The 23,618-nt window shown below is 32.8% G+C and overlaps 1 protein-coding gene across 1 annotated transcript in view; it reads right to left on the bottom strand.

The window, feature by feature from the left end:
• The window catches only part of jus (EB domain-containing julius seizure protein), a 95,085-nt gene that overhangs the window by 45,193 nt on the left and 26,274 nt on the right, over positions 1-23,618 (bottom strand). Inside the window, exon 2 of the mRNA XM_076419336.1 lies at positions 6,711-6,854. Within this exon, the coding sequence (XP_076275451.1) occupies positions 6,711-6,854 (144 nt within the window). The remainder of the gene's footprint in view (positions 1-6,710; positions 6,855-23,618) is intronic.

Raw genomic sequence — 23,618 nt, 5'->3', positions numbered from 1 at the left:
AAATAGAAGGGAATAGAAGTGAGAATGGAAAGTAATAATGTTTTCACGATATTAATGCACTACTTATATAAATTTGAAAGTTGAAAGTAGACTTTTTATTAAATAATAATTAAATATCGAGAAAAGTATTAGTTAGTGATGGACAATATAAGTTTGAGTAACTCGAAGTATACCACATCGAGTTGAATCAACCATATACACAAGAAGATCTCTATTTCATGAATATTTGGCTTCATCGCATTTATGGAGACCGAGTCGGGGTATAACAAGTCAATTGAAATGTTCCCGGCCTGACACATAGTTGACGCTACTAGAATGAAATCCATATGTTTTTTAGATAGCCGTAACCCTCAAAAGATGAGTGTATAAATCTGACAGCTGCGGGATCATTAATTTGTGAATTATAGCATTTTGAGTGATGCAACTTTTGTTATTGTGAAAAAAATGGATAAAAAGGAATTTCGCGTGTTGATAAAATATTGTTTTTTGAAGGGAATAATACAGTTGAAGCAAGAACTTGGCTTGATGCCGAGTTTCCGGACACTGTCCCAGGAAAATCAACCATCAAGGATTGGTATACTAAGTTTAGACGTGGTGAAATGATCACGAAGACGATGAACGCAGTGGACGCCCAAAAGAACTTGTTACCGACGAAAATATTTAAAAAATCCACATAATGGTTTTGGCCGTAAACTGAAATTGAATGAAATAGCAGATACTTTAAAGATATCAACTGAACATATACATCATATCATTCACGAATATTTGGGTATGAGTAAGCTATGTGCAAAGTGGGTGCCGCGCGAACTCACTGACCAAAAACAACGACGAGTTTATGATTTGGAGCCGTTTTTGAAGATGATCAAGCGTAATAAACCAGAGCTTTTGCGTTGAAAAAGGAAGGAGCATCAACTAATAACACATAGCGTTATTGGACCGCTTAAAGTACGAAATCGCCGAAAAACGGCCGCATTTGAAGAAAAGAAACTCCTTATCCATCGTTTTCTGCAGATCTGGCCACCAGTGACTATTTCCTGTTCTCAGATCTCAAAAGAATGCTCGCTGAGAATGGAGAGGTAATCGGCGAAACTAAGGCCTATTGGAAGCAAAGAATAAATACTTACAAAAGTAGTGCTTTAAAAATGGCATCGAAAAGTTGGATGGTCCCTATAATTAGTGTATCACTCTTGAAGGGAATTATGTTGAGTAAAAAAACTAATTATGCCAAAAAAATGTGTTTTACTATGGTAGGCAGGGGACTTTTCATTTGACCTGTTACCTACGATTTTTCTGCTTGAGTATTTCATAGTGAATCCAATAAGTGTCTCCAATAAACATGCTATGCAATAATCCTTTTTTTCTGTTGTTGACCCTAACTGATAATTCTTACTGTTAGTAAGGAGGGTGTTCGTAGCCGGTAACACCGTTAAGAGGCACGAGGGCCAGGCAAGAACGTGAAATCGTTATCATACCACGCAGCTTGCGGTACATGAGTTAATAGCTCGCTGGAGTTAGAGCACGACGAGGAAGTGTTGGCTGTGATAGAATAAGGCCAAGAAGAGTCGAATGAGTTATTGGCCTAAAATATCGGCCAGCTCGGTAATATAGCTATTGTCTGAAAGACGAAGAGTGGAGAAATATCTCGAGTAAACCTCGAATATAAAATCGTGAACTTGGGGGACGTCTGTTTCTCTATGAATATGATTATTTCTGACGAACCAGGGGGCATTGATTATTCTCCTGAAAATTTTATTTCGAAAGACTTGAAGACGTTCCACCTGGCTAGGTGAGACCTATTTTAGATAGACACTGCAGCCGTATAGAACGACTAATCGAACCAGCATCTTGTACAGGAGAGATTTTATAGAGAAAGGAAGCCTACTGGCCCGGTTGATAAGCGGGAACAGCAAATTAACAATACCTTGACCTTTATGGAGGGACTTTTGAATGTGGGAATGAAGACCGAGATAGGTGGCTTCTTTTGACCATGGGATTTCGGCGTTCTCAATTTTAAGACGCGAAATCCTCGGTGCAAAACGCTTCTTGTGGAAGAAGTTGGCCTGGGTTTTCTGTGAGTTGACCTGCAACCTCCAGAAATGTAACCACTGGACCGCCTCATCGAGTTGTTTTTGGAGTCTGCTTCGGATGTGCGGTGCTACTCTTGAAGAAGTAAAGTAAGCAGTGTCGTCTGCGTAAAAAGCTGCCTCAACTTAGGTTTCCTAGCCATATTTGCAAGAAAAATATTAAACAGAGCGGGTGTCAGGGAGGCGCCTTGTGGAAATCCTGCGTGATGGTTTTCCGACTAGAGAGAATATCTTTATTCTTCACCTGGAACGTCGTCAGGTAGACACAATCGGATGCATCTCGCCACTAAGCCTTCGTGCCAAACCTTGTCCAAGGCTTTGGATAGGTCCAAGAAGACCGCTGCAAGTCTTTCACGTTGGTTAAAAACACAGTTGATTTTTGCGGCCAGCCGATGGGTCTGATGAACGGCTGAGTGTTTGGCGCGGAACCGGAATTGCTCATCTGGAATGATATTGTTTGTTTTCGTAAAATTATTAAGAGCATAAAGAATTGCTGATAGGTCTGTAGTCAGAAGGTGATGACTTTTTTGGGGATAACTGCGATGAATGCATGTTTCCATGTGGATGTAAAGTGTTGCAGCCTCAAAATGGCGTTGATGATATTACTTAGTTCGGCGAGTTGCTTGTAGGGAAGATTTTTGAGTTGGGCTATCAAAATATTATCGAAACCCGGGGCCTTCTTGTTCCGAATTTTGCTGATCATTGGCATGAGTATTTTAGGAGTGACTAGATGGTTTAAAAGATAACTCGGAGGCACTTGAGAACGAACGGAGTTGGCATTCCTAATGATTTCGTCGTTCTCAGCAGCGTTTATATTTGTAGCAGGAGAGAGGCGTTCCATTTGGGCCTCATAGGTTTTAGTGAGGAGCTCGGCCTTTTCGTGGTCGGTGACTGCGAAAGTTCCTGTTTCCGCTGACTTTAGGGGGGGTATGAAATTTTGCGCCTTCCCCACGAGGCTTTCAGAGAGTCGCCAGAAAGTTGCGGGGCCATCCAGCCTTTGGTTCGCTAGAAGGTGTCCCATTTCTCGGATCGCCAGGCTTTAATGATTTCCTTCACTTCTCGTTTTACTTTTTTGGCCTCCCTTTTGTCTGCCGAGTTGAGGGTGGCACGAGCTCTACGATAGAGATGAATTTTGAGTCGGATCTGTGACTTGATGCCTTCAGGAACTGGCTCACTTTGATAGTTTGAATAAGATGGAAATTCGAATAATGAATTCTGATAGGCGGACTGGATGTCTCGAGTTAGCTTCGACACAGCACAGTCGAGTTGGACAAGTCGACATCAATCTTCGGGATTGGACCGGATTAAAATAGAAATTCCTGATTCAATTCTGCCTTTGAAGCGAGGAATTTGGATTGCACAACAATCCCCGAGAGTTAATAAAATCGGACGATGATCTGAATGTTACTCATCGAGAACTTGAACATCAGAAGGACGATTGATGTTCTGGACAATGAAAAAATCCAGATTTCGTGTAGTGCCCCGTTGTCTAATAGCGGGGTGATGGGTGGGCTCATCCGGCAGGGCGAGACCAAGCCCTAAGTTTGCGCTCAGTGCTGCGATATCGTTGCCTGCTCGATTTGCGCGCTCGCAATCCCACATGGGATGGTGAATGATTTTTGAAGTTGGTCCGTCGAAGAGCGTTTTGAAGGCAGACGAGTCATTCGTGGAGCATTTCCTGTATAGTGAGGTGATCAAGATTAGACGATCCTGAGTTTCCACCTGGATAGAGGTGGATTCGGTATTTGGTGACGATACAATTGAAGGCAGAAAATTGTGTTTGATTCCCTCTTTGACTAGGATAGCAGTTCCGCCACCGCGAGTTGGGACACGGTCATTCCTGAGTAGGCTGGATTGTCTGGTAGTTCGGGTAGCTGTCTTAGTTATCGGCTTGGTGGGCGCTGATCTAACGGCATTTCTGGAGGTTGATGGTTGCGAGTTGGTCTTGGCTCTCTGCTGGAAGGGTTGGGTGAACGGCTTGGCAGCCGGCTTGGTTGCAGCTGCCTGTCTAGCATTATCGACGGCCTTCGACAGCTGACTTGTTTGTGGCGGGGTGATGGGACCCCTCTTCCTCTTTCCCACCACGGTCAATCCATCATCCGGATCTTTATTTTCCAACGGTAGGGATGTGAGTTCATTTCGTGTCTCAAGAGGTTGAAGTACTGACTGGGCTGGGGTTGGTTTAGCAAGGGCGTCTTGTAGCAACATCCGCATTGCGGAGAGCTCGTCTCCTTGCTTTGTTAGCGATACTTGAAGTTGAGTAACCCCAATTTTGAGCTCTGCATTTTCATTTTACAACTTTTTTAAAATTTTATTTTAAATTCAATATCACCAGTACCTAACAATATATTATTGATTTTTAATAATTTTGTAATTATGTCGTGATAGAATTAGTTAGGTAAAAAATTAAAACATTTAATATACGTAACAAGGAATGTATGTTCTAAGTATAATAAAATTAAATGAGAAAAGTTGCTTAAAATCGATAATCAATAAGAAATACATAATTTAGCTCGTTTATTTAAAATAGTTGTTGTGTGTGGTAAGAATCGAAGTTTCAAGTACTATATATTGATTTCCGAGTTTCAATGTCACATAAATTTCAGCAATTCTGAACTTATCAGGCTATTTTTAACATCAGTTATTACTTAATTTTTGCCTTTTAGCGCATTATTTCTGGCTACTGATCTCAATTCTCGCGAGGCATGAGGAAAAATGACTATACGATATTTGAATTAGGGGTATGGCTAATATATAACGTTATAATTGGTTTTGTCGGCTAATGGAAATGTTAATAATGTGTTATATTCATGAAATGTGAAAAAATTCTATTTTAATCTGCTGCTTAATTATATCAAAATAAACTGATATGTTACATGATATATCAACATATTTAAGAAACATATTTCCATTATTTGTTAAATATTTTAGTTAATAAAATAATATCATTGATAAATTAATGTTTTTAATAATAGATGGGTGTTACAAAAATAAAGAAACAAGATGATAATAAAATATTTTTAACAAGAACAGAGTTCAAAAAATAAATATGGAACTCACTAAAAATTAAAAAATAATCAATCTTAGATTTTTAATACAAAAAAAAAACATTTCAAAATAAACTATGTGCATAACCGTTGTAATAACTAAATTAAAATAAACAAAAACTTTATTTAATCTATCTACTGCACGTTTTTTATATTCTACTATATACTAAATTTAGCTTAATACCTACCTAAACCTATTTATCTATTTACAATATTATTTTAACACCTACCAATTAATGACTTTGAAGTCGGTGCCGAACCCAAGCAGTTATATTAATTTAGATTGGTTGGGTAATGTATTTTTTTTATATATGTCACTAAATTATATTATTATTTTTATATATTATATAAATATGTTTCGGTAGGTATTAAACTAAATTGTGTGTATATAGTAGAATATAATATATGTGTAGTTACTTGCAGTTATTTCATTTAATATTATGATGGGTAGACCAAGTAAAGGTACAGTCCCTATGAGGAAAAATAGGAACAAAGAAGCAATGATTGAAAATAAGGAGTGCTTCAGGCCCCGGGGTCCGGTACCTAGCCTAGATGATTTGACGAAATTTCCAACTAAACAACAACAAAGAGTTATTGTGCCCGGCGGGAATCGAACCCGTGACCTCCGTTTGGAAGCTATAGGCTTTAACCATTACACCATAGAAGCAGTTATCTCCACTATTTCTACTTATATGTCTTATAGGTTTTATATGTTATAGTTAGTGTTTAAAAAGCAAACTGAATAGCTTTCGCACGGAACAACTTCCGTTTTTCCGTCACATTAGTTCAGATGTCTTTGCTTTGTCATAATAAAATTATGCACACATATCTAATTGTTTTAGATAAAAAATATTTTATAAAACATATTATTACTTAATAATATAATTTGTAAAAACATTGTAATGATTATTACAATATATAATTTGAAAATATTAAATATATTTTCGAGGAATTATCTAAGTTATCTCAAAGATCAATATCCAGAAGGCTAAGTCCAGTTTAACCAAAAAATATGCCGTAATAAATGAAATATTTGAAACCGTTTTTAATTCTGATAAATAGTGAGAGATACCGTCGTAACATGAGCACAATTTACTTTGGATTTTGGAATATACATGTCTAAGTAATTAGGAAATCAAGTGATAGTAAAATTTACTTTTATATTTATATTTATTTCGATGGTAGAGTGAATTCGTGTGGGGCGATTGAAACTATAGTTATCCCAAATGATAAGATATGGAATATATTAATAACTTATTTCAATATGGAATTGATTTCTGTAAGATGGGTGCTATAAAAGAAAATATGCTGTAAAAGGAAAAAGTAGGTTGAAAATGAATTTCTTCCACCAAGGACATGTTTAGTTAAAACGAATACATATTTTTAAGGTTGTTCTTCCAAAAGCAAATGGAAATGGCAAGAAAAGTGTTCAACTTAATTCTAATTATTGTGAAAAATTATATAATATTTACACCTTTTCCAAGGATAGGTAATTATCACACAACTCTCTATATAAACAAAAAAGAGCTACTGTAATTGTTTTATTGCATGATATATGATAGAAAAGCAAGTTACTTACCTATTCCACATTTGTCGAGATGATTGGTTACTGGAACTTCTGGCCTACACAGACATTTTCCCTGTAGATCGTCGCATACTGATCCTTCAAATCCGCACTCATCTGTTGATGTGCACTTGTCTCCAAACTTCTTTTTTGCCTCATCTATAATAAATCAGTAAATTTTAGATTAATAATCTCATTTAACATATATATAGCGCTAGGTCTAGGATATAACATACTGTAAGAGAAAATATCTATCAGTAATATAAACTTGCTTATTTTCTTAATATATTTTGTATTATCAAGTAAATATATTTTTGAACACAGACCATTTGTATTCTCGTTAGTGGTGGTTTATTCATGTATTGTCCGGATATGGTCTCTTCCTGAGAATCAAGCCCTTAATATGAATAATATTGATGAATGGCTTCAATTTTTAAGCCTTTGCTCAAATGTGAGCTTGCGTAAAATTAAAAAATCTAAATTATGGATTGAAGATGTTTTTTATTTATGTTTAATTACCTTTAAAGACTTTATTTAAACGCTTACAAATATTAGAAGTTACCAAGGTTTACTGGCGTGTTTGATATTTTTTTCTGAATAAGATTTTATTTTATTATCCATAAGGAAATATCTATGCCTCTATTAAACTAATAAAGATAAAATAAAATACAAAAAAGATCTAAAATTAATTCAGACAAATTATATATTTTAATAAAAAAGTTATTATTTAATTAAATGAATAAAGGTAAATACATATCGGAGTATAAATCGCAAAAAACGTCACGTTGTTTATGGAAGGTCACTGATTTAATTGATTTCGTACATGCAATGAAAACAAAGATCCGATAAATAATCCTTAACGCAATGCGGTATTTGCATTTTATAGAGCAACGGAGTGCTTTGGATTTAACATGAATGCTTATTGTTAAGTTCGGTAAAATTAAATAAAAATAGTTATAGTTATGTTAAATAATGAAAACGAGAACGAGATATCGTGATTCTAGTGTAAAAATATGAAGTTTTATAATTGGGATGGGCCTACATTGATAGATGGGAATGAGAATGATAGATGGGAATTGGGAATCATATTGAAAAGATAAAACTTTATGAGTTTTATTGAAATAAGTGTTGATTTGAAAAGTTATGGAACAACGTCCCTCTTACAGAAGATTAACTTTATAAAATTTGCGACGACTTATTCCGTGAAAAATCTGCTGAAACTTGAAACGACTAATCGGTCGATATTGAGATCCAGAATGCACTTGGCGAATTTTGAAATAACTAGTTGATTCGGGAGCTCAAAGTGAATGATTATGACCAACAATGTCGCTTTTTCGCTGATTTTTCTAGACTTAGGAAGATGACCGTAAAATGTTTAGTCAGAAGTAGTAATTTAAAAGAATGGTTACGATGATAAAGGAACATCCATCCATTTTGATGTGAATTTTTCAAAATTAGCCAAATTGAATTGATGAGATTAAAATGACTCATGAAATTTTCACGTTAAAGTTCAAGTTCAAGTCGCAAGTCAATAAACCGTTATCGACCAATGCCCTTAAAGTCAATATAAAGCAGCCTACCTCTCAAATTGAGCGAAGTATTTGCGACTGAGTAATTAAAGAGTTACTCTAGTATACCGGAGCTTCGTGAGAAGCCGGAGCGAGGACTGTATTATTCTGTATTATTATACGGTAATATTCACTAAGATAGCATTTAGAGAATATATCAACTGAGTGTATAAAATAACAACGCGACACAATGTAAAAGACAAAGGCAATACTAGAGATAAGAGAGTATTTTAAATTTATTTATAGTCGCCCTAACGCAGTTAAGTTATTTAGCAAATTCAAACACTCCCTTAAATTTAACGAATATTATTCTTTATTTTATATTGTAGCGACCTTGAGGCATGTCGAATTTTACATAGTGGAATAACGGTCTACAAAATACCCAGAAATATAATCCCAGATGTTGAACACGGGCGGGGTGCCAGCAGCGCCAACTAGAACCCGATAACGAGTAGCTGGCAACCCCGAGATGCTTATCTGGGATGTTATTAAAGGGTAATTCGATTCATTCAGTATTCGACCATCGTTTGGTTTAGACGTGCCACCATCGACTACCCAAGCCTCGTCTCCAGGTAACACCGCTGCCATCCGTTTCATCTATTTTGTATTTTCCACATTTTTATATTACTTCAATTAATAACGGTCACATAATGTAAGCACCACTGTTTCATTTCGTTTTACCTCCATTCACCGAGCCATATCATTTACCCTAAAGTGGTGACCCCGACGTGATTTTTCGCAAAATTGGGTTTAGACTCGTGAATGGACGCTACGTGCAACATGGTGTATTTTATGTGGCCGTTATATTTTTTGTTTCAACGTTTTCAATATTTTTAAAACTATTCTTCTTCGATTTTACTTTTGTTCGTTCAGTATCACATTCGTTCAAATATTTTTTCCTCATTAAATTTTATTTTAGTGCTGGAACAATGGACCTTAAATTTCATTTCATTACATCCAACTCGTTTTTTTTTTAAATTCTTGTCCAAATTTTATTTCTTTCACAATCTTTTGAACTCTTAGAGATTTTTACATCACTGTTTAATTATCAGCGTCTCGGCCAAACATTTCTTTCGGCGCTATGTTTAAATCATAATGTCTTCCTTCGCTCATCGTCTTCGTCATAATGGCAGACATTTTGATTTGAAAGGCTTTGGGAAGCTTCGGTCAGATACCGTCGTTATTTGTTTATTCTGAATTACCGTAACGTATGTGACTACGGATTAGTCACAGAGCAGCTCCAGAAGCTAGGTACCAATTGCAGTCACCGTAGACTCGTCATGTCTTCGCCGAAGTACCAGAATTGCCAACGTCTCGTGGTCGAAGGAAATAAGCTACCATATTGTCGAGCAATCGACCCCCCCACATCGTCGATTACGAGAGCTCTGTCCGAAAAATAGCTTGTTTTCAACGTCGTCGATGGACCACATTCAAGTGCCAAAGTGACGATGAAGCAACGGTATCTGTAGGACCGAAAGATATCAACAACCGTACCACCCACAACCCTTTCGATTTATCATATGTTTCAAAACCCTTTTCATGCAGCACATTTTGATTGGTATATCAGTATTTTGTATTTGATTCTTTTTCATACATTTTTGTATTTTTATTAGCTTAAAATAATTGTATGTAAAATACTGGCAGGGGTGTATTGTAGCGACCTTGAGGCATGTCGAATATTACATAGTGAAATAACGGTCTACAAAATACCCAGAAATATAATCCCAGATGTTGAACAGGGGCGGGGTGCCAGCAGCGCCAACTAGAACCCGATAACGAGTAGCTGGCAACCCCGAGACGTTTATCTGGGATGTTATTGAAGGGTATTTCGAGTGATTCAGTACTCGAATATCGTTTCGTTTAGATGTACCGCCATCGACTGACCAAGCCTCGTCACCAGGTAACACCACCGTTTTTTCTATTTTGTATTTTCCACATTTTTATATTACTTCAATAAATAACGGTCACATAATGTAGACACCACTTTTTTATTTCTTTTTATCTCCATTCACTGAGCCATATCAGTTTATACTAAAATATTATAAACTTTTTTAGACGACTTTTAGCGTCAGCGATATTCGATCTCGAAAACGTTATCGTCGGCGAGCCAAACTCTTAGCCCGGACGGGTAACCGCTAGATTTAAAAGATTGTTTATTTTAATTCTACATTTGCTTTTATTGAAATTTATTTTACTAAAGTAAATAGCAATGTTTATGAACGAGAATAACCATGAAAACTACCACCAGTTAATTTATATTTCAATTGAATATTTTTCTGCATTGTTTTGACATTGGCTGTTGTAGAATGTTTCCTAGATTTTAATATATCTTCCTATTAATATTAAAACTGTGAGTTAAATTTGTCTGATATAATATAATTAGCGTCTATGTATGTTAGTCTTGACAATCTTGACATCTAGGTGGTTCTCCTTATTGTTCTTACATACATAATCTGTTTTCTGGTGACTCACAGTTTGAAATTACTTCTACGTGAAAAGCAATAACACTTGTGTAAGTATAATTCACAGTGTGCGTATTTTTTATCGTTTTCGCACCTATCAAATTAAAAATTTATAAAACTGATTTGCAAATGAACTGCGATGAAAAATCAACAGTTGTTAATGACGTTTAACGACGAATATATTTTTGCAAAAAAATGCTTTAATCAATATGACAGGTCAATTGAAAAGGCCTAATATAGTAAAACACATTTTTTTGGCAAAATTAGTCTTTTTATTCAACATAATTCCCTTCAAGGGTGATACACTGATTATAGCGGCTCTCCATCTTTTCGATACCATTTTTGTAGTACGATTTGTCCTTTGTTTCAAAATAGGCCTCAGTTTCGTCAATCACCTCTGAATTCGACGAAAATTTCTTCCCAGCGAGCATTCTTTTGAGATTTGAGAACAGAAAATAGTCGCTGGAGGCCAGATCTGGAGAATACGGTAGATGAATTTTGGAAGCAATTCGAAGTCCAATTAATGGATTTTTGCAAAAACAGCACTTTTTTTCTTCAAACGATTTCTTTGACGATTTCGTCCTTCAAACGGTTCAATAACGCTATGTAATAGTCGCTGTGTATGGTTCTTCCTTTTTCAAGTTAGTCAATGAAAATTTTTCCATGCGTATTCCAAAATACAGACGCCATAACCTTGTCAGCCAACTGTTGCGTTTTCGAACTCGCGCAGCACCCACTTTGCATAGAGCTTTCTCATACTTGAATTATATGATGTATACGTTCAGCTGATATCTTTAGAGTGTCTGCTATTTTATTCAATTTCAATTTACGGTCATTCAAAATCATTTTGTGGATTTTTGGGTTTTCGTCGGTAACAACCTTTTTTGGGCGTCTACTGCGTTCACCGTCCTCGATGCTCATTTTACCACGTCTGAATTTAGCATACCAATTCGTGATGGTTGATTTACCTGGGGCAATGTTCGGAAACTCGGCTTCAAGCCAAGTTTTTGTTTCAACTGTAGTTTTTCCCTCCAAAAGCAATATTTTATCAACACGCGAAATTCCTTTTTATCCATTTTTTCCACAATAACAAATTTCACAAACTAATGATCCGAGAGCTAAATTTATACATGCATCTTTTGAGGCTTAGGGCTAACTAAAAATCATATGGATTCTCGTCTAGTAGCGCCATCTATGTGTAAGGACGGGGACTTTTGCAATTGACCTGTTAGAATGGTTGAAAATGACGAATTTCAACTCATATCGAAAGAAACCGACATACGACAACAAACTGATTATAACTGATGCGTATAATTACAATAATGATATATGAAGATGCCTGAATTTACTAATATTAAATAATGTAAAAAATGTATCTTTTTTACAAGGTGCAATTAACTTAATGCAATAGCGCATCGTACACAATTCTTATGATATTATTGTATTCTTATGTTATAATGTAGCTGGTAATTTGGTAGCCATTTCCATAGCTTCAGTATTAGATTTAGTGGCACATCACACATTCAATTTATCTGTTCAGATAAATTTTATTGTAAAATAATTTATAGATATATACTTTATTATTGAAAGAAATCAGATTTACAATATAAACTTTGTGATCTTAATATATATTTTTTACTTTTCTTTTGATATATGTTCTTTTCCCGTTGGTATGCTTTATAAAGTCTAACAAATTTTATTGTGTGTGTTTTAGCATTTGCGTATTAGTTACAGTACTTTCATGACATACTTGTTTATTATTGTAAATGTGAGATGCGTTAATTTTTCTCATCATTCATTAACCTGTCCATTATGTTATTCTTATTAATATTTTTACCAACGACAGAAAATTTTTACTTTTTAATCTTTCTTCAAAATTTATTTTTATTTTTTTCAACTTTATTTTAAATTATAGAAATAAGGGTATAGACTAAAAGTTATAGAAAATAATGTTTCAGATTGAGAGTTTTTTTTATACTTGAGAAAATAAAACATGAAAGGCATTGTAAATCGTCTGCTTACATTTAGACTGATTGGGGTCGTTGGTTAGAAAGTTGTATATAATATAATAATACTTTTGAAAATGACTGTCACCAAATAGATCTTTTTAAAATGTATCATATGTAATATTATATATTGTATGAACCAAAACACAATCATTCATCTGAAAATACTATCAATCAGATTTAATCGAACTGACATTTTCAGGAAATTGGTTCAGCAGAAGATAAAAAAGGAGCACCATATAGCCGTGGTGGTAGTTAACATGAGCATATATCGATTCTGTATGTGAAAATATTACTGATAAAGCATAAATGTCTATATATCGACAACAATTTTAGGTCAGAGAATTCAAAACATGTCTTTTTATAAAACGTTTAGCTCATTATTTTTTGGATTTATCTACTACGGAACTGAAACTCTATAGTTTCAACAAAAGTATGTGTGCAGCTTCATATTGTGTAATTATTTTATATTAGGTATCTTCTTTTATATTCGTTTACATTATTGTTTAAAGTATATCGTTAGTTTAGACTCGTTAAAGTTTATATGGAGAAAAAATATAAAATGCTAAAATATAAGTAATGTACTTATATAATATAATATGTATATATAGAGTAGTGTAATTATTTATCGTCGTGCATTCATCATTTTTAAAGACTCCTTCTAATGATGATCCTGATATTAGTAGTGCTTTTTTTCTCATGGAATTGTTTATTAATATGTCATCAAGTCGTTTGGCTATGCTAGTTGCAGAAGCCATATTGATAAAAAGTAATCTTCAGACGTCCCAATAAATATTAATTTTTTAAAATGGATGCAGATCAAATCTCACAAAATATTTATTTAATAATTCTGGACATTGTTTATATTTGTTTTTTTTCCAAAATCTAATCTTATATATATATATATATATATATATATATATATATATATATATATATATATATATATATATTTATATATATATATATATATATATATATATTTATATATATATATATATATATATATATATATATATATATATATATGTATATATTTATATAAATTTGGTGATCTCTGTTTAACTATAACAGTGATATAGAGTAGAAATTAAATTAGTAAATTTAGAAGGTAGACACTTTGAAAGAGAATATATTTTGCATTCGTGTGAATTCGATATTTTAATGGTTAATTTGAATTGATTTGAGACTCGCGTAATGATTTCTACCAAAGAACAACGAAATTAAGCGAATACGATTGCTAAAATAAATACCGACTAATTATTTAGTTTTCTCCGAGAGTTAGATTCTTTTAATTCTTAATGGGAACGATGTAATAGAATATAAACTAAATGTATCTATTAATGGGAAGCTTAAAGTTAAAGGAAGCATTAACTAATCAAACAAAAATACCCGTCAAGTATAACATAGTGTTGCTATTATTGATTTTTACTTAAAAACAACGCTATTTACAATTATTTATGCAGTTGCGTTGACAATAGACATGCCTTCGAAACAGATCTTTGAATTTTTGTTTATTTTTTGCAGTATTTCATAGCAAACTATTTTTATTGAACACTTTTTATTGAATCCAATTATGCAAAAAAATATTGACAAAGAACTGTATCAAGAAATAAATATCAATGGAAGCGGTTAATTGTACTTTTTCAACTCTTGCTTTACCTAAATGTTTAAGAAGAACTTAGAGGTCTAATAGCCCAAAAAAACGTAAACTTACCGGAAGACGGCATAAATCCAAAAGTCCATCTGAAAAAAATTTGCTTAACAGAACTAAGTAAAAATTGACAAAGGTAATTAAAGCAATCAAACCACACCAATCCTTTCGAAACTCTTTTGGAATAGTAATGTACAGTATTCATCCTGAAAAGCAACTAAACATCTTAAACTTCCCATAGCTGAAGTGCCTTCTATTAGAAAGTTTGATGGGAGGTGAGACCGAAATTATTTTTAAAAAGCATATATATTTGCAGAACATCTAGAAGAAAGATCGCATTTAATCTAAAAGGATAATGTTCTACCATGCCTCAATCCCAATATTTGTTCTTACAGGATTGCAGTGGTTACTCCGAGGGATGTTTCGGAAGAAATTAAGCACCACTTTAATTATAAAAAGCTCCAGGCTATGACTTTGTTGCAGAATAGATTCCAAGGCCTCCAAAGAAAGCCCTTGCTTAACTTAAACAACATTACGTTTAATACTTGAATTCGGTTAAGCTATATACCAGATACATGCAATACTGCTGAATTCATAATACCTAAATCTGGTAACATTTTAAGTGAACTTCAATCATACCGCTTTATTTCTTTATTGCCTGTTATGGTAATAATCCGTATAAACCTAATCTCTAACAAATAGAGCCGGTATCATCTCATCAGTTTAGTTTCAGGAATAACTACTTAACAATTGATCAAGTACATCGAATTAAAGATGTGATTGAAAAATCTTTAGAAAATTAAGGGTGTTCTGCTGTCTTTCTCGATGTTACGCACGCAGGCTTTTGGTACAGTATGGCATGAAAACTTTCTATATAAAATAAAGTCACATTCCTTTAGCATTTCTTACTGCTATTAAAATTTTATTTGATTAATTGATACTTCTGTGTTAGACATAAAGGAATATACTCAGTTCTCAAGCCGATAAAAGCTGGCGTTTCTCACGGAAGCGTGTTGGGACTAGTACTTGGTCGAAACTCCGGGATATAAACTTACAACAAGCTTATTTTATATCAGCAGATACTGAGACCAGTAGGGAATTCAGCTGCGGGGCTGCGCCAGTGACTTCAATATCCAAGTGATCCAGAGGTTCTAAAATAAGACGCTGATATCTATTGTGAATGCTCCTTGGTATGTATGCGTTAATGACCTCCATCGTGACCTAGATATTAGAATGATTACGTAAACTATCAGAGGATTTTCAGATTGTCATCAAGGAACACTTCAGAATCATGTTAACATAGAAGTGACCAGACTTCTAAGAGACTTCGAAAATAAACTTCTGGTGTTGCAAATGCTTGAACAGTAAGTGGTTCGGTGGAAATTTTCTTGCTTGTAGTTGTTTGTTAGTAGGTTAGGTCAGATTAAAGCTAAGTAAGCTGTATACTAGTTTTAATAAATAAGTAAATAAAAAAATTTGGACTACAGGGCCTAAATGATAAGTGGTTGCATCAGAATACCGTTACTCCTCACTCAGTGGAGGACACGAGGGAGAATTTGAGGGTAATTATTCAAATTACATATTCGACATTCATTACTTTTGTTATTTTATTTAAATAAATTTGCCCCACAATTTATCAAAATTTTCTAGAAACCCGTACCATATGATACTCTATACTAATCTATCATTTACCATTTGTCGGTTTTAAAAGTGATTATATTGATGACAAAGGGTGTACATTATAGTGAATACTTTATTACAGCATTATAGTATTATTTATTATATTATTTATATTATAGTATTACTCAGCTTAAATAGAAATTTCAAACAGCTTAGCATTTCATGAATAAACTGTTTTCAGATGATTCTAAATATACGCATTCGGCGGGAAAAATCTAAAAGGAGAGAAAATGGCTACTTCGTAACTGAATATTCCATTTTGTATCGTTTCAATACCGCTGTTTTTTTTTGCTTGTTAGGCACAAAAATAAGAATTCTCTATGGCTTATTGCGATTGGTCCACTTTTCTTCATATTAATATGCCAATCCCACCAGCAAACAAAATTAGGTTAACCTAGGACAGCCATTAACATCCATACAGAGGCGGTCATATACCCTTGGTGGAATTAGCAAGGTAGCTACTCGCAGATAGATAGTTAACAAAGCTCAGCATCACGTTACAAGAATTGTGGTACTTGAAAGGGAAGTTCTACTACACCTAGCATATTTTCCTCATAGTGCTTTCTGAATACCACTTGTTCAGATCCATTTAGCATGGCTGCCAAATCAATATATTTCTTTCTATACAGTACAACCATGTTGTTAGAAAGATGGAAAAAAGTTGCAGAAAATCATGGTAATATTCTAATTATTGTATATTGTTCACTTTTATCTCAATAAATACTTATAAATACTTTTTTAAAGTAAAAAAAATATCAGAATAGATGCAAGCACGTAATTTTTAAAGCTTTTTAAGATCAGGCAAAGTCACTTTATGGATTTCCAAAATGTGACTTTTTAATGTTCTTTAAACAACTGTCGATTTTATTTGACATTTATTCTCATATGTTCATGACTTCGTCAGTTTATTTTTTGGCACGTTAGATATATTTTATTTATAAATTATTTTTATTTGATAATTTCGAGCTTAAAATTTAAATACCCAATTTCAATCTCTACATAATGACATAATATATTCATATCTCGGTTATTTTTTAGCATTACCTGTAGCAAATTACACAGAAAACATATTGCATACCATTAAAAAAGGAAACAATTAACACACGTATATTTAAATAATTCTTATTCGGCTCGGTTTGTTTTCGGTTACATTAAGAACGAAAAACCGTTCTATTATACTAAATGCGATTTAATCTTTTCGGTAAAAGGAGCGGATCGATTTTGAAATTAGGTGGTGTAGCTCGGGCTCCTTTACTTGCCTTGTCACTTCTCCACGCTGAAATATAGATCGTGAGAACGATATGTTCACGTTTCATAACTTTGGCGGAAAAATACAGAAACGCAAAGAAATCGACCGCTTGTTATGTGCCAGAAAATCGTGTGATATAAAAGAAATTCAATCTTAAACGCGTAATGAGTATAATATTTCATTCGTATATTGAGTTATGTTAATTAATGGTTTTATTTATTTTCTATTCACTCTATTTTATATTCTGAACTAATCGCCCTGGTGAAATTCGATCACAATTTATTAACTTAATCACATTTCTCTCATAATATATTTTTAAAAAAATTAAATGATATGTTAATGTTACTAGGATTTGTTTTAGCTATATTTTCAATATAATATCAGAAATATATTTGATGTACAACATTAATTATAGTAACAAATGTCAGTATATCATAACACTTACTAACCATTTTTAAATGGCATATAATTATATCTAATTTCCAGTAAGCTTTAGTAATCAACAAAGTATTAATAAATTTAAATTACCACACCACTGAACCTTATACCAAAAGTATCATAAGTGAAATGATTTTTCGAAATGTAAAGACTTCAAAGAATCAAATATAAGAATATATAATTTTTATTTACTTTTATGTTTTTAAATAAGCATAAACGTGGAATACTACATGAATTAATACATATTAATATATTAACTAAAACCATAATGATCATAATTACACACATTATTTTTTACAATATAAAAATTATATTAATGTATTTATAATTATTAAATGAACTACTGATTTCTCAAAACTTAGGTCTATAAAATAAATAACTAAAATAATTGATACCAGGTTCAGATAATAAATTGTCATATGGCTACATATTTTATGGCATTAATCGTCAATTAGCAGCAGTTTAAAATATTAACCAAATTACTGTTAATAATTCATACTTTCTTCTAGTTGTGTTCTATCTAGGCAAATTATGTAGTTCTTTATTTCACTATTCAATATTTCTAACAATAGCTGTCATGTTCTTTTCTTGTCAGTAAGAATTGCATTTCGGAATTGCATATAGCTCACTTTTAAATTTTAATCTGCGACTTTCTTTCATTGAAGTCTATTTTACTTTTTTCAACTTCTACTTTTTTTTTGTGTTCCACACTACCAACTATTTTATAATTGGTAATATTCTTTACAACATTCAATATAACTGTTGATGTACAAATTAATGTCAGATTGAAAAGTACCTGTCTGTAGTTGATTTACTTACAATCGAAGCTGGTCGAACAGGTCCAATAAAATTAAACCCTTATATATTTGTTTATATATTTTGTGTCACCGATCTGATGTGTAGCACCTGATTGCTTGATTTGAAAGAATCAGCATCAGAAAGTATCTGCTACTAAATAGTGGCAACAAAAGACCAATATAATAAGACAACAAAATATGTAAATAACAACATAGATCAATTTGTATTACTTTCCTTGATTTGTAAGTACCAGGAATATTTTATGTAATTGTTACTTGTAAATTCAACTTCATGATCAATGATATTTTAAATCACACCGAAATATTGTCTGAATTGATTTATTTGAAGAATATATATTTGTTTTTAATTTTATTTTTTGAAAATAATGTTTTTAACAGCTTTATTTCAATGCAGAATATTACTTTTCATATGTGTTTGAGTGGATATGATATTTGGGACTCATTATAAATGTGAGATAATTGATGCAGGGAAAGTATTGTCAGCTATTTGAGTCACATTCTTTTTACATTAAATGTAGTTTGTGGCATGGAATATTCAACATAATATCTGGATGGGCTGGAGTTTGGCGGAGTAGTATCTTGGGACATCTCTTTTAATTGTTCTACACTGTCGATATCACAACAAAAAAAAATTGCTTGGGATCTTTGTCATTAGACAAAGTCGTTATGGAAAAGACGCACATTTATCTAGAGATGCAGGAAAACTTCAAATGATAGTCAATAAGATCCACATACAGATTTAGAGACTAGAAAATGCAACTTATTAGCTCAAAATTGCTCCATGACAATTTTGACTTGCGACAAAAAGACAGAATGTTAATATAAGGTTTGCACAATTACACATTCCAACGCTGTCATAACAAAGTTTTTCGATTAATTTTCAATGCTTATTGCTACCAACGAAAAAATACACTATGATCTCGATATACAGTGGATTCACGAAGTTATGCAAGATTTCATCGCAAAGTATGAAAAGTTACTAAATCACATCAGTGTTGAAGCAAATGACTACTGGACAACCTGCATGAAGTATGGAGATTGAAGTAAACTAAACCTTACGAACTTGTGTAATGCATATGTGTTACCGGTAATAGTTAAAATTGTTGTTAACTTTAATATAATTTAATTTTAATTTGAGAAATATATACAGTATTTATCTTGTACTTGTCTTGTGAACTGCCCTAAGCACAAATCAAAACTAGTAATAAACTAATTTATAATTAAGATTATTCTCAGCGTAAAATTGCATTCAAATAATAATTTCTATTCAATAAACTAATTATTCTTATTATATTATGATCATTCATTATTTTCATTACTAAACACACATACATCTTCATTTCTTCCTGACCTTTATCACGTGGATGGGTGATACACAAAGTTCCAAAGAATGAATAATAATATAACTAAAAAGACATATTAACTTAATTTTCGATATAGAATTCGATACTCAATAGAATTTAGTTCTCTAGTAATATGACAAGCTAAAAAAGGGACTAATCGAATATTCCAACTTCTCTCTTACTACCATCTGAAAATTAGGTTAACATCCGAGAAATTCTGGTGATGATTTTAATAGAAAATTTAGGGAATCACGTAGATGGATGTACTCTACATGTATATAATATGAACTCCACATAATTTATTATTTAGAATCATAGAGAAATAGAGATTTAACTTCACAGGAAATTTTGGCGGAATGTTTCGCGACGTCCAACATGTAGATGTCGCTACGTTAACATATTGCTTGCTTCATTCGCTATGCTAAGAGCCGCGACGATATTTGATTGGTTCATTTCATTCTATGGTTTGTTTATTTTGCACGCCATTTTCAATGTGCCCTATATTGAAAACAGTGTGGTTAGCTTTTTATAACGTTTATACATTAAACTATTATTTTATTTTATTACTATATACAAGTCGGTAGTTGAAATGCATTCCCGTTCTAGGAAGTGTTGTGTGCCCGGATGCACAGATAGTGAGGAAATTCATCATTGTTTTTTCTTAAAAAAACGATCTTTAAGAAATGAGTAGAAAATATTAAAAATCCTAAACTGGTTGGGTTAAACATGAAACAGACTTATGATCGTTACCATGTGAGATATTTTTGAGATACATTTAAACTTTCATTTAAGTATCTATGAACAATTTAGTGATGATGAAAATAACACCACGAGCCCAGAATATGTACAAATGGAAGTGGAACAAAATCAAAATTATATAGAAGGTAAATTGAAGGGGTCAGTCACATTTCTGTTCATAATTGTTACCATTAATTTCTAGACTGTCTTACTATATTTGTAGTGCCTATTTCCATCGTTCCAGGCCCACAACCAGGGTGTTTAAAGCAAGTATCATCGACATCTCAACAAACTCCAGAAGGTAATGGTACAGTTTGTATTCATTCAGCCAGTATCTCCCTTTCTGCTCATTCTTACTGTTAATTACTTGACTCTATAACTTCAGTCCAGATGTTCCTATAAGAACAAACAAAGTTTTACGTTGTACCGTAGTGTACATCTCAGGTTATTTAGTAAAACTTTTTAAAAAAGAAATTAAGTGTGATTTTTGTTTACATACAATTATGAATAAATCAGTAGACCCAGAAATTGAGACTCATTTTATAGAGGCAAGACAATATCTCGTGCCCCAGACTCTAACAAAATTGTTTTATTATACTGTCAGTAGGTCTTTGAGTTATGTCCTATTTTATTCAGCGATTTTGCCACGTCGATAATATAAAAGAAAATTTGTCAAATGTTTAAAAAAAAGTAAATTCAAAACCCTTCAAGTGTACATTCCATAATGATATTTCAGATAAAATATTAAAGTACTATCGGAGAGATGGAAGAGATAATTTTGATTTGAAATACACTAAAGTTGTTTGCTTATGGTTTTATATATATGCATATAATATTTATATTTTATAGATATATTTATTTTTATATAATATTTATATTTTGTAGATAAATTTATATTATAAATTCATATTTATAGTAATAGCTTATATTTATATTTATTTATTTTTACAGATTACATTTATATTTATTTTTAAATATTATATTTATATGTATATATAATTGTAATTAATTTAATAAATTTATTTCAGAAAAAAATTGTTTTTTATTTAAATTTCATTGGTCAACTAAACATGACATCAAGGCTGTCACGTGCCAAACATTACTAATGAACCAATCAAATGTCTTTACAGTAAAATATTTTTCTTATTGGTGTCTGCAATGGAGATTTAAATTGAGCAATACAATTACTTGAATGGCCCATTATGGTTCCCTCTGAATGTTGGGCAGAACAATACTTTGCGCCAGAGTGCCCTATTGAGTTGCATCTCTATTACTCTATGTCTATGTCATCTTTTTAGTCGTTAGGCACTAGTAAAATATTCTAAACAAAATTCTATTCTAATATTATTTGACAGCCAATAGTAAGAAAAATATTCTATATAAACTAACTCTCTTGTGAATAATAATAATTTTTGAAACATATATCTAGAAGAAGATAATTTGTTCAAAGATGGATACGTTCAGATAAATTAATTTAGAGAATATTGCATAATATCCATTGTGAAAGCTGGAAGAAAAAATTAAAAAAAAACTTTATTACAAATAATATTTTATATAATGGGTTGTATTTTTTTAAGCGTATAACATTGATGGTTACATGAAAGAGGCATTACTCCTACGTCTCTCCCTCTGCGGGAATTATTTTCTCGGGGGAGAATGTGGGTTATTGCCCGGATATTGTTCTGCTGCTGTGCTGTAAATTTCCAACCATGTTAGAATAAAATTTTCCGCTCTGTCGGAAATAGGACTTTCACAGCTTCGCGTGCAAATTAATATAGTTCTATAATAAGTTTAACCATTTATCTTTAACGAGTAGAGGCGTTAATCAGCGGCAATGGTTAGGGTTTCAACAATAACCTGAAATACTTGCTTTTAAGCTTAAACTAACATATAAATCATTTTATGGCTTTATACGGTAGATTAAATTGCAAAGTCAATTTACCTAGATTTGCATTTGATGACAAGAAATATAAAAATAAGTATGCCCGCTGAAATAAATCGATCAAATATAATCAGAGCAAGCAACTCGGACAATGTCATAGATCTCCTATAATATGAAGAACGTGACAAAATATTCACTGACAGTTTACCCTACGGTTTGTTGAACGATAAAGCCACTGATTACAAATTTATTGGATCGAAGGTCGAATAGATTCGGTTTATACAAGTTGTCGTGCTACAGATTGCGTAGAGTGTGGATCATTTAAATATTATCCAATACTTAACGATTTTTTTAAATAAATAAGTATAATAGGTCAATTCAAAAGTGCGGCCTGACACAAAGATGGCTCTACTAGCTCTGTCTGCTAGCTACTAGATTTAAATATATATGTTTTTTTAATTAGCCCTAACCGTCAGAAGACGTGTGTATAAATTTAACAGCTGTCCGATCATTAATTTGTGAATTATAGGATTTTGAGTGAAGCAACTTGTGTTATTGTGAAAAAAAAGAATAAAAAGGAATTTTGCGTGTAGATAAAATATAGATTTTTGAATGGAAAAATTACAGTTGAATCAAAAAATTAGCTTGATGCCGAGTTTCCGGATACTGCCCCAGGAAAATCAACCATCAAGGATTGATATCCCAAGTTTAAACGTCGTGAAATGAGCACCGAAGTCGGTGGACGCAGTGGGCGCCCAAAAGAAATTGTTACAGACGAAAACATTTAAAAAATCCACAAAATGATTTTGAATGACCCTAATAGCAGACACTATAAAGATATATATAACTAAACGTGTACATCATATCATTCATTAATATTTGGGTATGATAAAGATCTGTGCAAAGTGGGTGCCACGCGAGCTCATTTTTGACTAAAAACAACGACGAGTTAATGATTCGGAGCAGTGCAGATGATCAAGCGAAATAAACCCGAGTTTTTGCGTCGATATGTGACAATGGATAAAACTTGGCTCCATCGTTTCACTCAAAGTCCAATCGACAGTCATCCGAGTGGACTGCACACG

This window comes from Rhynchophorus ferrugineus, unplaced genomic scaffold, assembly GCF_030347505.1.
Source record: "Rhynchophorus ferrugineus isolate W39M unplaced genomic scaffold, kcgeb_rfMv2 rfM1, whole genome shotgun sequence".
Classification (NCBI taxonomy): domain Eukaryota; kingdom Metazoa; phylum Arthropoda; class Insecta; order Coleoptera; family Curculionidae; genus Rhynchophorus; species Rhynchophorus ferrugineus.
This window is presented reverse-complemented; position numbering and strand designations above follow the sequence as displayed.